The following is a 10,886-nucleotide window of genomic DNA, read 5'->3' on the forward strand; positions in this document are numbered from 1 at the left end:
CTTTTAACTTCTAAAACACAGGTTCAGATGTGCTCAAAGTGGGCCTTCTCTGTTTGAGTCACCGTCCTTAGGACTAGATTCCTCTCAGGCAAAAAGGTGGAGTCTACAGAGGTAGAGAGGGAAATGTGTGCAGCATCACCTGGACCAGCTGTCTTGCATGTGTAGAGCACAGCTGGGTGTGGCTCAAGGGTCCTGCTGGCCTAGCAGGCACAAAGCCTGGGCTACATCCCCAGGAGGTTGTGCAAATGTTCTGGGAGGCTACACAGTTGCTTTTCTGGAAAGATTTGCAGCTGCAGAGATCCCACCTGTCTCTTGCTCCAAGAGCAAGCCACCAGGAGCAAGGAGCCCGGAGTCAGAGCAAGTGCCCTTGTGTCAGACCACCCACTTCTAATCCCCAGATGAGAAGGGGCACCAGTGGAGAGGGGAATGCGGTGGGTTCAGAAACATACCCACAGTTTATGCCGGGATTCCATAAAGTCTAAAGACCCATAAAAGAGCCTTCCATTTCAAATTCTGACACCTAGACAAGATATGAATCCCTCTTTTTTTTTTTTTTTTTAAAAAAAGAACCCATAAATACAATAGTTGGTTTTGAACCTTTAATAAAAGTAAAAAATGAATGCAAAAGGAACACAATGTTGAAAACAGTATGAATGTGAATCTCACTAGATGTTCAAATATGGCATAGTGCAAGTTGTGTTCATACTATTTTACATTTTTACAAATTCAAATCACTTTGGTTCAATATATCTGCTATAAACTATTGGCAAAAAAAATCTTCAGATTCACATTTTTTGGCTACATCATTTCTAAGAGATTTATTTCCAGTTGAAGAGAAAAAATACTTATTGTTTATACATGATCAAGTATATTTTAAAGATTCACTTACTTCTTTCATCTAGTAACTCTGGTTTGCATAAAATGCTGACAACTTCATTGAAAAATGTTTTCATATAACTAATCATTTGTTTTCAATTTCATAAAATGTATAAGGGATCATTCCAAAGTTCAGAATGGTCCATTTGCTTTTAAACAAAATTCCTCTAAAACAAATTAGCTTCAGAAACCTAGAATTTACTCCAAGACATTTTCCTCAAAACAAAATAAACAGAAGGAGCCCATGAGGATCAGCACATGAATGAAACCAAGCATGCCTGTCCTAGGCCGTGAGCCCACGCCCCTCCTGCTGTAGCTTCTCTTCTAAAGGGGTCTTGCAGCCACTCACTACCACAGAACTCAAACAAACCAAACACTTAGGTTGCAAAATACAAAAAAGGTAAATTGGTAAGTAAAAATTACTAAACCCACAAAACCGGAGTATGTCAGAGGACGAGGGCTCAGCGAAGGGTCTAGTGAAGAGACTTCACGCCGGGAAGCGCTGCTGAGCTCGGCCGCGGTGCGCACTGAAATGCATGGAGAACCCTTCTCTTGAACATCCCACATTAAAAAAAAAATAAATATTTAAGAGGATACAAGGCTCAGATTGGTTTTCATATACATTGCACTTGAAGTTTGAGACCCAATACTTGCAAATCAGGTCTGATATGGTCTATGCCATTACACGAATACACTGTGCTCCCAGCCGTCACCCAGCATTCAGAACACCACGCGTGCAGTGCGGTGACGTGCTCTTCTACAAGGCAATCACAGATTGCAAGTTCCATAGGGCTGCAGAAAAACAGTTCTCGCTACTCTGGAGTAACAAAGACGCAAACAATTTTGGCTAAGATTGAAATACGTGGCAGACAGTTATTCACTCTTAGAGGATTCTGGTTTTTGGAAAAAACTTGGTGAGCTGAGGTGAAACCTCCCACGTCACAGTGGAATCAGGACCTCTTACTGCCATTGCTCTCAGGAAGATTGTCTACACAGGATTCTGCCGGCAGAATGAAAAGCGCAGTCCGCTCTCTGGTGACAGGTAGAGGTGTGTGACCGCATGGTGGGTCACTGCAGCACTGAACGTGAGCCAGGCCAGGTGCCACCAGTGACAGCCACTCGGGCAGCCACCTCCCTACACATGCTGCTTTTTTTTTTTTTTTTTTTAACACAACCCTATTTTTAAAATCTTTTGGATAAATATTCCTATTACACCATACTTCATCTGTCAAGCACCATCAACCTGTTTCCTTTGGGCATGGATACGAAACTGACAGTTGGTAATCAAGTTGTAGTTCAAGGCTTTGAAATATGGCAACTTGTTTTTTAAAACATGAATGATATCTAATACTTGGGACAATGCCCCTGCCTGGACTCCCGCCCACAGTCTGCCATGGATGTTCCAGAGCAGACAGGTGTGGGTGTGGTGGGTCAAGGTAAGACTTCAAGGTAAGTAGTTACTGTCTCCACTTTGCTATGCTAGACTAGGTGAACATTTCTTCCAGGAGTCATTTGTCCTCAGCCCAATCTAAATAGAGTATTTAGGAAAAAAATCTTCATCACAACCCACTAAAACAGTTTTCTTTCCAAATCTTGCTTATTTTTCGGAATCAGTGGGTTTGAAGGCTCAATCACTATGTGGCTTTTCAGGAACACCCTATGTGGAAAAAGAAAGAAAAAAAGAAAATTGAGTGTTGTGTGTAAATAACCTGTGAGTAAATATCCTACTTAGGCCCTACAAGGTGAAAGGTAAAAATTCCTTTGACCTGCCAGCCACAGCCACCTGTGCCCACCTGCTACCTGCACTCAGTCTGGCTCCACCTTGCAGGTGGGTGAGCTGCCAGAGCCCTCCCAGGAGGCTGTAGGAGTGTGAGACACCAAGAGGAGCAGGGCTGCACCAGTGTACTCAGCACCGCGGAAGCATGGCGATGCTCTTGGCAACAGGTGCTCCCAAAGTGGGGCTAAGGACTGTCCCTTTGAGGTCAGCCTGCTCACTTGAGGCTGCAGTCTCCCAGCATCTGATGCCCAGCATGCCCTGCCTGCCAGCGGTCTGTCAGTACAGACATCTGGGACAGGTCAGGTTTTGGAACACCAAATGACATCCCCCCATCCTTTCTCACGTGACCCTCACCAGACCCCTGGATCATCATCATTGCAGGCAAAATGTAAAACCTCAGTACAGGACCACGTCTGGTTGATGAGCAGACCCAGAGAGACCTAAAAGTTCTCCTGAGGCCAGAGAGCTGCTCAGAGGGCAGAGGAGGCTCAGCACACTGCCTCTCTCTACATCCAGTGCCCTCCACCCCGCTCCCTCCCCCTCCACCCAGGCACCATGCTTGGTGAGGGGGTACCAGACATTAGGATTCTCAGCCAGAAAACTCTGAGGCTGCCTCACAGAAGAGATAAGTCAGAAACAGAGTCTTGGAAACACCCCTGGTGGCTTTGGCATGGCAATGATGTGTCAGCTCTAGGGAGCGCCTGACTTTTATCCAATGGTGACTTGAAGAAGATACTATGAACGGGGACATGAGGGAGGTTCTGAACAAACTTCAACTGAGAGAAAAGAAAGGACAAGTTCTTGCCAGTAACCTAGAAATGACACTGCTGTCACATTTTACCACCTGCCAATGCACTGACTGATAAACAACAGGGAACGATTCAGAATCCATGGTCTACAGGAGACCAAAGTTAGGTCTGGCCCTAGTGTAAGAACACAGGTGACTATGGAGAAGACAGCAGGTGGCCAGACAGATCATGACTTGACCTTCATCAGCACTGCCTAATGTAATGTATTTTAAATGGCAACATAGTGTCTAGGCTACCAAGAGATTTTTAAGACTTATTTGGAGGATGAGTGACAGTCATGAGCTATAGGTTAAAAGGGCATTTGGTATCCTATGAGAAGTGTGGCTCAAATCCACCCACATAGGTGAAAAGCTCCCCATTTATAATGGGCTAATAAAAATTTCTGCTTTAAAGTATTGAGTAACACGGGCTCAATTAGCTAACAAGGAAAGTGCACAGCCCGGCATCTCACATAGCAGCAAGTACCCAGTAAATGTGAGCCTCAAGGGCAACCACACTGCTCTCATCCTGAGTGGCGGGAGCTGGGTCAACAGGAACCAGGGACAGGAAAGGCAATCTGGATGGGGGTAGGTGGCCAACAGGCAGCAGTTTGAAGCCTCATTCTTGAGAAAAGACCAAAGTACAAACAGCAAGCACAGGTGCTGAGTGCTGAACACTCTCACTTTCTTTTAAACACATGGGCTGAGAACGAATGCTTGAGCTTTATTTTTGGACCCAAAGGAAAATGGCTTGTAGGGAAAATAACAAAAAATACCACATAGAAGAAACTTCTAGCCCGTTGGAGACACAGGGCTTGAGAGCTGCTGGGCAAGGTGTCCTTGCAGGTAGCAAATGCTCTTAAAGGAGAACAGGAAGGCGTTTTTAGAGACCAAGAAACACACAGCAGGCTCATTGCAAGGGTCACTCAGTAGGACTATCTTCAAAACTTTGCATTTATGCGACTCTTTTAAAATGTCTCCTTAATTTCTAGATGTTTAGGACATGTATATACTCTGAAACTTCTACTCTACCCGAGTGCTTATTTCCTAGAACTGACTCAAAGCCTTCACCATCAGATATGGCACCAGGGCATCTTCCTGAAGCAGCAGCCAACTCTGTGACTACTGTTCAGCTGCTGGTCAGCTTGGCTGTCTTATTCCAAAAGTCTTCCCAGGAATTCTCTGTCCAAGACTACTGAAATAAGAATCTCCAAACACCAGCGGGTACAAGTGGCCCAGTGGTGTCACAGGCAGGTGCTGAGGTGAAGGAAGGGGCTGGCTATGTGCATTCACTGAGGCAGAGTCCTGACTCTCCGTGAGGGGTTGTGAGAAACAGCTTTCTCCATGGAGTGCTTTCTGTTTTGGCAGCTAAATGGAGAACAACCAGACCAGAAGAGAGACGTTTTAGACTCAGAAGCCAGTAAAACACTCCAAATTCTATTGTTTTTAAACCGATTTCTATTTTTGTTAAATAACAAAGTAGCCTTCAAGTTCAGCTCCTCAGGAATGGCCATCAGCTCATATAGATAAACGTACCATTCCAAAAACAGCATAAAGCACCAAGATAAGTTTTGAGAAAGCCAGAGTTTATCTCTGAGAACAATGGTTCTAGTTGCTTTTTTTAGTTCACTGTACTTAAGCCCTTGAGTCAAAGTCATCTGAAATAACAGTTGAATGTCCCCATTTGCTTTAACTGAAGTGTTCAAATGCCAGTTTTTACCTCCTGAAGGTGACCACTAATCGTCCCGGTTTCTCGCGCCTTTCCAACTCTCGGGAAATGCTCTGAGCGGCACTTCCTCCTCTTCCTGGAGAGCAGGTGGACAGCCCGCCCAGTCCACAGGTCCCCTGGAAGGGCAGTGCCCGCCTATCCAGGCTGCCCCCTGGTCTGCACACTGTCCCAGCCTGAGCTACAGTCAGTCCACAGCTGAGGGGAGGCACCCGTGCAAGGCGAAGGGCTGCACTAGGACTCAATGGTTTCTTTCTAGCACAGACATTATGAGTCGAAAAATACAGAAACCTTATAATTTGGTAAAGAAGTACCCAAGTATCATTTCCGCTTTCATAATCTTTTCTCAATAATTGTTGTTACTGATTCTGAACTAGACACACATCAGCACAAACTACAATGTACCACATACAGCAACTCTACCAGCTAAGACTTGGCAGTGTCCAATGTGGGAGACTTACCATGGCCAGCTGCCGTCCTATGTTTCCCACTGTGACGCCTCCTGAGAAAAATATACACGGGAGCCAGGAGCGGATGTAGAGGAAATCTGGGGATGTGTACCTGGAAGGAAAAACGCCCAGTCAGTCTCACCCGCTGGCTTCCGGGCCAAAGATCTTCTGTGATAGAGGATACTAGAAGCCAAAAATGCTGCCAACTGCCAACACTGGAATGACGCATCTCACTGCCCCGACGCAGTTTTCCTTAACGGGAAGTACGGACAGTGTGCTTTTAGTATGTGAGTTGAGAGTAAGCAGCGTTTTGAGAATTTCAAACCTAAATCTGTAATTTAGCACAAAAGCCAAATAAAACAAGAAAATACCTAAATATAATGGGTCCTTCTGTCCACACAAGTAGCCTGAAGACACGTACTTACTGGTAGACTCCATTGTACACGAGAAGCTGGGTGATCAGAGTCGCTAGGAAGGCTATAGTGATCCCAAGTCCCAGGCCACTTCTGGAACGGTCAAATGTCCACCAGAGGCCCAGGGACAGAGCTGCCAAGGTCAGAGACAGCTGGACATTATTGGCAAAATCCAACTTCTGGTGACAGCAAAGTTAAGGAAAAGTTTAATGACTTTTTCCATAAGATCAAAAACCATAGGAGCTATGTGCAGTATCCAATAAATCTTCCCCATCCATGACAACCACACAGCCAACAGACCCTAGATCTTCACGGGACCACCAGGCAAAGCCTAGCTTTAAGAAGGAGCTTTCTTGGGCAGGGAATGTGGCTCAGAGGTAGAGGGCATGGCTAGCGTGTTCAAGGCCCTGGGTTTCATCCCAGCACTGTCCCCCTACACACACACACACACACACTCTCTCTCTCTCTCTCTCTCTGAACTTTCTGAAAGCCATGCATGAAATTCTGGTGGTATTTTGGCCGCCAGCCAACATTTTGCTATGAAGCCATCTACAGTTCCCCTTCTCTCCCTCTCAGCAGTCTGAAGTGAACAGGCTGGGCCTTCTCGTCCACAGCAGACACGTAGTCAGTATGGCACCCAGCTCAACAGGCTCCAGTCTGCTACAGCTGTGCTTGTCAACTGATTTACCAGGACTCTCTTATATACCATTAAACAGGGGGAAAATAGACTTCAGAATCTGCAACACTAAAAATCATTCCCTCCAACTTGCTCTAAAGAAACCCTAAATCCTAAGGGCTCCCTGGCAAACTCTGGACTGCCTTCCTGAGAAATGCACGGCTCATGGCACACAGCACACCTGTGGGTGCCAGAGGCCAGGGGCCTTGGCCTTCTGCGGGCAGAAGGGCAAATTTAGACACCTCCTAGTGAGATGTGGTGCCAACAGCCACACCCTGGGGCAGTCCTCTTTGCCAGGAGAACCATCACATCTGCTGGAAGGACACAAAGGAGACACATAAAGTGAACTGATAAAATGAACTCCCAGGAGCTAAATGATAACTGCTGAGAAAGAGAGGACCTCTTACTTCTTTTTGCAGGTCGGGTGGATTACTAAGGACTAAACTCAAAGGTGCTTAGCCACTAAGACACATCTCCAGCCCTTATTATTTTTTATTTTGAGACAGGTCTCACTAAGTTGCTGAGGCTCGCTTTGAACCTACAATTCTCCTGCCTCAGCCTCCCAAGCCACTGGTATTATAGGTGTGGCCTCCGCATCTGGCAATCCACCCTGCTTCTGGTATTATGTCAATTGTTTCCTGAATTGATCTATAAAGGACGCTAGAACTTGCACCTTAAAAGTTCCGCTAAGTGAAAACTATGTAATATACCTTAAAATAAAATACTTGAATGAGATAATGAATACTAAATACTCAATAAAAGTCCTGATGTGCTTTGACACAGCACCAGACCATGCTCTAGACACAGCACATGGGTGAAAGGATACGGCGCTGGCATGGTTGATGCCAACGAAGACGGCAATGCAGCGCATGACGCTCGCCCACTCCCTCTTGAACTTGTGGGGCTCCCCAAGGTGACTGTCAATACACGGGTAGAGCAAGCCGACAACCGCTGTGGAAAGGAAGAACACACCAGCTGAAAACTGGAGCTTCCCTGTGGTCAATAGAAACACTCAGACCAGGCCTGTTTCTAGGAAGTTTGTCAGCTATAACATACTATTTAGTTTACAGTACTTTCCATCCAAATCAAAAGTTAAAAAGAAAAATCACTGCTTTTTAAACACTTCCCAATAAACCTAGAAATGAATCAAAAGCAGAGGATTAAATCATCCACATTAATAATATTTAATCTTGCAGTATCTAATATTCAGTTTGCCTCAAGCACAAAACTGAAATGGCTACATACCACCTCCGTTTTACAATGGAGAGGTGAGCATCCATGAACACTTGTGGCCCCAAGTCACATCACAGTTCGACACTCCTGCTGCCACCAGTGCTGGAGCTGGGTCCCATGCCCATGGAGGAACAGTGAACTCAAGTTTTAAGGGGCTCTTGTGGTTACTCTAGGAGACTGAGGCTACTGTGCATGTAAGGCCATCACACTCTGGTTTCTTTGGCTGCCATGGGCCTAAGTCCCAAGCTGTGGAAAGTACAGGCCCATAAAGAGGAAACTCAGCTGCTAGTCCCAGTTGTATGGACGTGGCTCCTGGTGTTTGTTTTCTCATGTGTGAAATGCTGATGATTATGTAACTGAAGGGCAGAGCAGGAAGAGATCCCTGAGCTTGGGATCTTAGCTCCTGGACAATGGGAAGGTCTGGCATACCAGAAGAGAAGCAGCATGCACAAACAAAGGAGGGGGATGAACAAACTCCCAGTCCACCCGGGACATGGGTCTGCCAGGGTGGCACTGTGGGACAAAGAGTTCACGAGCAAACCACATCCAAGCATGGGAACTCAGGAGACAGGCTGTCATTTCCCTTGTCATGAAAATCTCAGGCTTTTAGGTTCTTCCACAGTGAAGAGATGTAGGTTCAACTAAACATTCAGATAAGAACATGAGAAACCATTTCAGATACTCCTGGAACTCGTGAAGATTCAATTACAAATTCAAATTTCATTTTGAAGATCAAGCTTTTGGGTCAAAGAAACTACTAGTCAAATGTATATGGAACATGGTTTTCTTCAAAAAGGACCTTCAATTAGTATAGCCATACCTTAAAGGTTTAGAGAACAGCAGGATCCCACCTTTCTGAAACTCAGATGAAAACTTGGCAGTGTCATGCCTTGCTGAAACAAACAGCTCCACAACACTTTTGCCCTTGTACTGAGCCTTCGGAGCAGAGGGCTTAATACCTGTGGCAGCCAGTACACTGGACATTATACTTAACTGTGACTCAGCTTCCCAGTCTGTAAAATGGAGCCATAGCTTATAAAGCCTAAGGAAGCTGTCAATAAAAGTCAGCTACAAAGCACCCACGATGCTGTTCCTGCTGTTCTGAGTTACTCAGAGCGAGTTTGTTTTCCCCACCGCCTCAGGACAGGGCTGGCTCTGCTCACTTTCATAGTTCAACAGCTTGCAGAGTGAGGCTGCAGAAAGTATCTGCAAGTGTCTTCAATAAACAGATGCTCCATGGCTAGAGGAATGTTAAATGACTGGCTGGGCCACAATCATTCACCATTTTACAAACTTGCTAAATGATAACTAAGAAATTTTTCTAACAAAACAAAACAAAAATGGCAGTTCACACTAACTGGCCCATGTTGGGTTCCAAAATGTCTCTGTGACGGGTTAGGTGTGCCAAAATCTAAACTCTCAAGGAGGGCCTCTCTTGTGCCCTTGGTGGGAGGGGGTGTTACCGGTGGTGCCTTGGCTCCAGGCCAGGCACAGGGCCATCTGCAGAAGGAAGTGCTGGGAAGCTGCTCCCTTGGCAACCGCCTCCTGAGCACGTGAGGGTTTGTTTTCAGTTGTCCAGCAGGGTAGCATGTTTGCTGGGACAGCCAATAGCCTGGCAGCACTGCCTCACCAGTTCTCCAGGCGGCCAATCCTGCGGCGGTAGCTCTGGGTGACAGCTGCTCCCGGTTAGCCTGGACACTAGAGGGCTGGGACTCCTCTATCCGGGCCAGCGTTTGCTCAAACAGCCAATTATCTCCTGACCTCATCTCCATCACTGGTTCCTCAAACTTCAGAGCTGTTATCTTGGCCAGCATCGGGGACTCCCTACTCTGTCCGGTCCCTTTCCTTTCCCTAAACACAACACGGGATGCCCAGTTTTTATCTGTGGGTGGTTCCATTTTCAAATACACGTTCCTTATGGCCCAAAGCGACTCTGACAGAAGGGATATCTCCAGTTCTGCCCCACAAGAACAAGAAGGGCACTCACCCGCCGCCGTCCCGCAACACGGGGGCACCCACCAGGCGGAGGAGAAGATGGTGGCGATGACTTCGTCGGGGAAGAGCGTGACATTCCTCTGGATCTGCAGCAGGTTGAGCACCAGGGCCAGCACGACCCCGACCGAGAAGAGCACGAGGCTCCTTTGCACCAGGTCATGGTGCCAGCTGTTGGCGCGGCCGCTCGCCCCGGCCCGCGGGCCCCTAGGCGAGGGGTCTGCGCCCGCGGCCTGGGCCACGGGGGCGCTCATGTCTCGGAGCTCGGCCACCGGCTTCGCGGCGCGGGCTCTCTGGGGGCTCGGGCGCCTCGCGGCGCCGGCACAGGGGCAGCTCCAGAAGTGGTCGTGCAGCCTGGGCATCGGTGCCCGCCGCGCGGAGGGCTCCTGCAAGAAGGACGCGCAGAAGTCACCGCGGCGCTCGCGCCGGGGAGACAAAGGCCAGCCGCGGGCCCCCGCCCGCCCCGCGCCCGGCCCCGCCCCGCCGGCGTCCCGCGCAGAGCCGGCCCGCCCCGGCCCCGGTGCCCCCGGCCCCGCGCTCGCTTACCTGCGAGGGGCACCCGCCACGACCCGCGAGCGGCAAGAGGAGGCGGGGCAGCGGCAGAGGAGGCGGCGCGCCCGGGACGGCCCAAGTGCGGCCGCGGCGCCGGGCGGGCGCGCGGCTTATAAGGTGGGCCACGGCCCCACACCACGTGACCCAGCCCGGCCTACCCGCCGCCCGCCCGCACCGCCCAGGGGCGTGGCCTCGCCTGGCCCCGCCCCGCCCGCGTGCCCGTCCGCACTGGGTCTGGTGAGGCGGCCGCAGCCAATGAGAGGCGGGCGGCCCATATGACGTGCGCACACGCCACCGCGACCCGCGTCCGGCACGCGCGCTCGGGCAGGAGCGCGGTCCCGCGGGAGGGAGCGCGGGCTCCGCCGCCCCGGCCCCGGCTCCCGCGCGAAGGTTGTGCACGCACGT

At 49.0% G+C, this 10,886-nt stretch overlaps 1 protein-coding gene across 2 annotated transcripts; it reads right to left on the bottom strand.

Moving 5' to 3' along the window:
* Positions 1–585: 585 nt before the first annotated feature.
* On the bottom strand, positions 586–10,576 carry Insig1 (insulin induced gene 1). 2 transcript variants are annotated; one of them, XM_076831419.2, is made up of 6 exons: positions 10,476–10,576; positions 9,925–10,315; positions 7,531–7,655; positions 6,041–6,207; positions 5,628–5,727; positions 586–2,533 (listed from the first exon to the last, which is right to left on the bottom strand). In XM_076831419.2, the coding sequence occupies exons 2-6, from the start codon at positions 10,289–10,291 to the stop codon at positions 2,504–2,506; spliced, it is 789 nt and encodes a 262-aa protein (XP_076687534.2). In that variant the 5' UTR covers positions 10,292–10,315; positions 10,476–10,576; the 3' UTR covers positions 586–2,503. The 2 variants fall into 2 exon arrangements, with proteins under 2 accessions (XP_076687534.2, XP_076687524.2); XM_076831409.2 differs by lacking the exon at positions 586–2,533 and adding an exon at positions 4,145–4,298.
* Positions 10,577–10,886: the final 310 nt, after the last annotated feature.

The sequence above is a fragment of the Callospermophilus lateralis genome, chromosome 1 (assembly GCF_048772815.1).
Source record: "Callospermophilus lateralis isolate mCalLat2 chromosome 1, mCalLat2.hap1, whole genome shotgun sequence".
In the NCBI taxonomy this organism is placed as follows: Eukaryota; Metazoa; Chordata; class Mammalia; order Rodentia; family Sciuridae; genus Callospermophilus; species Callospermophilus lateralis.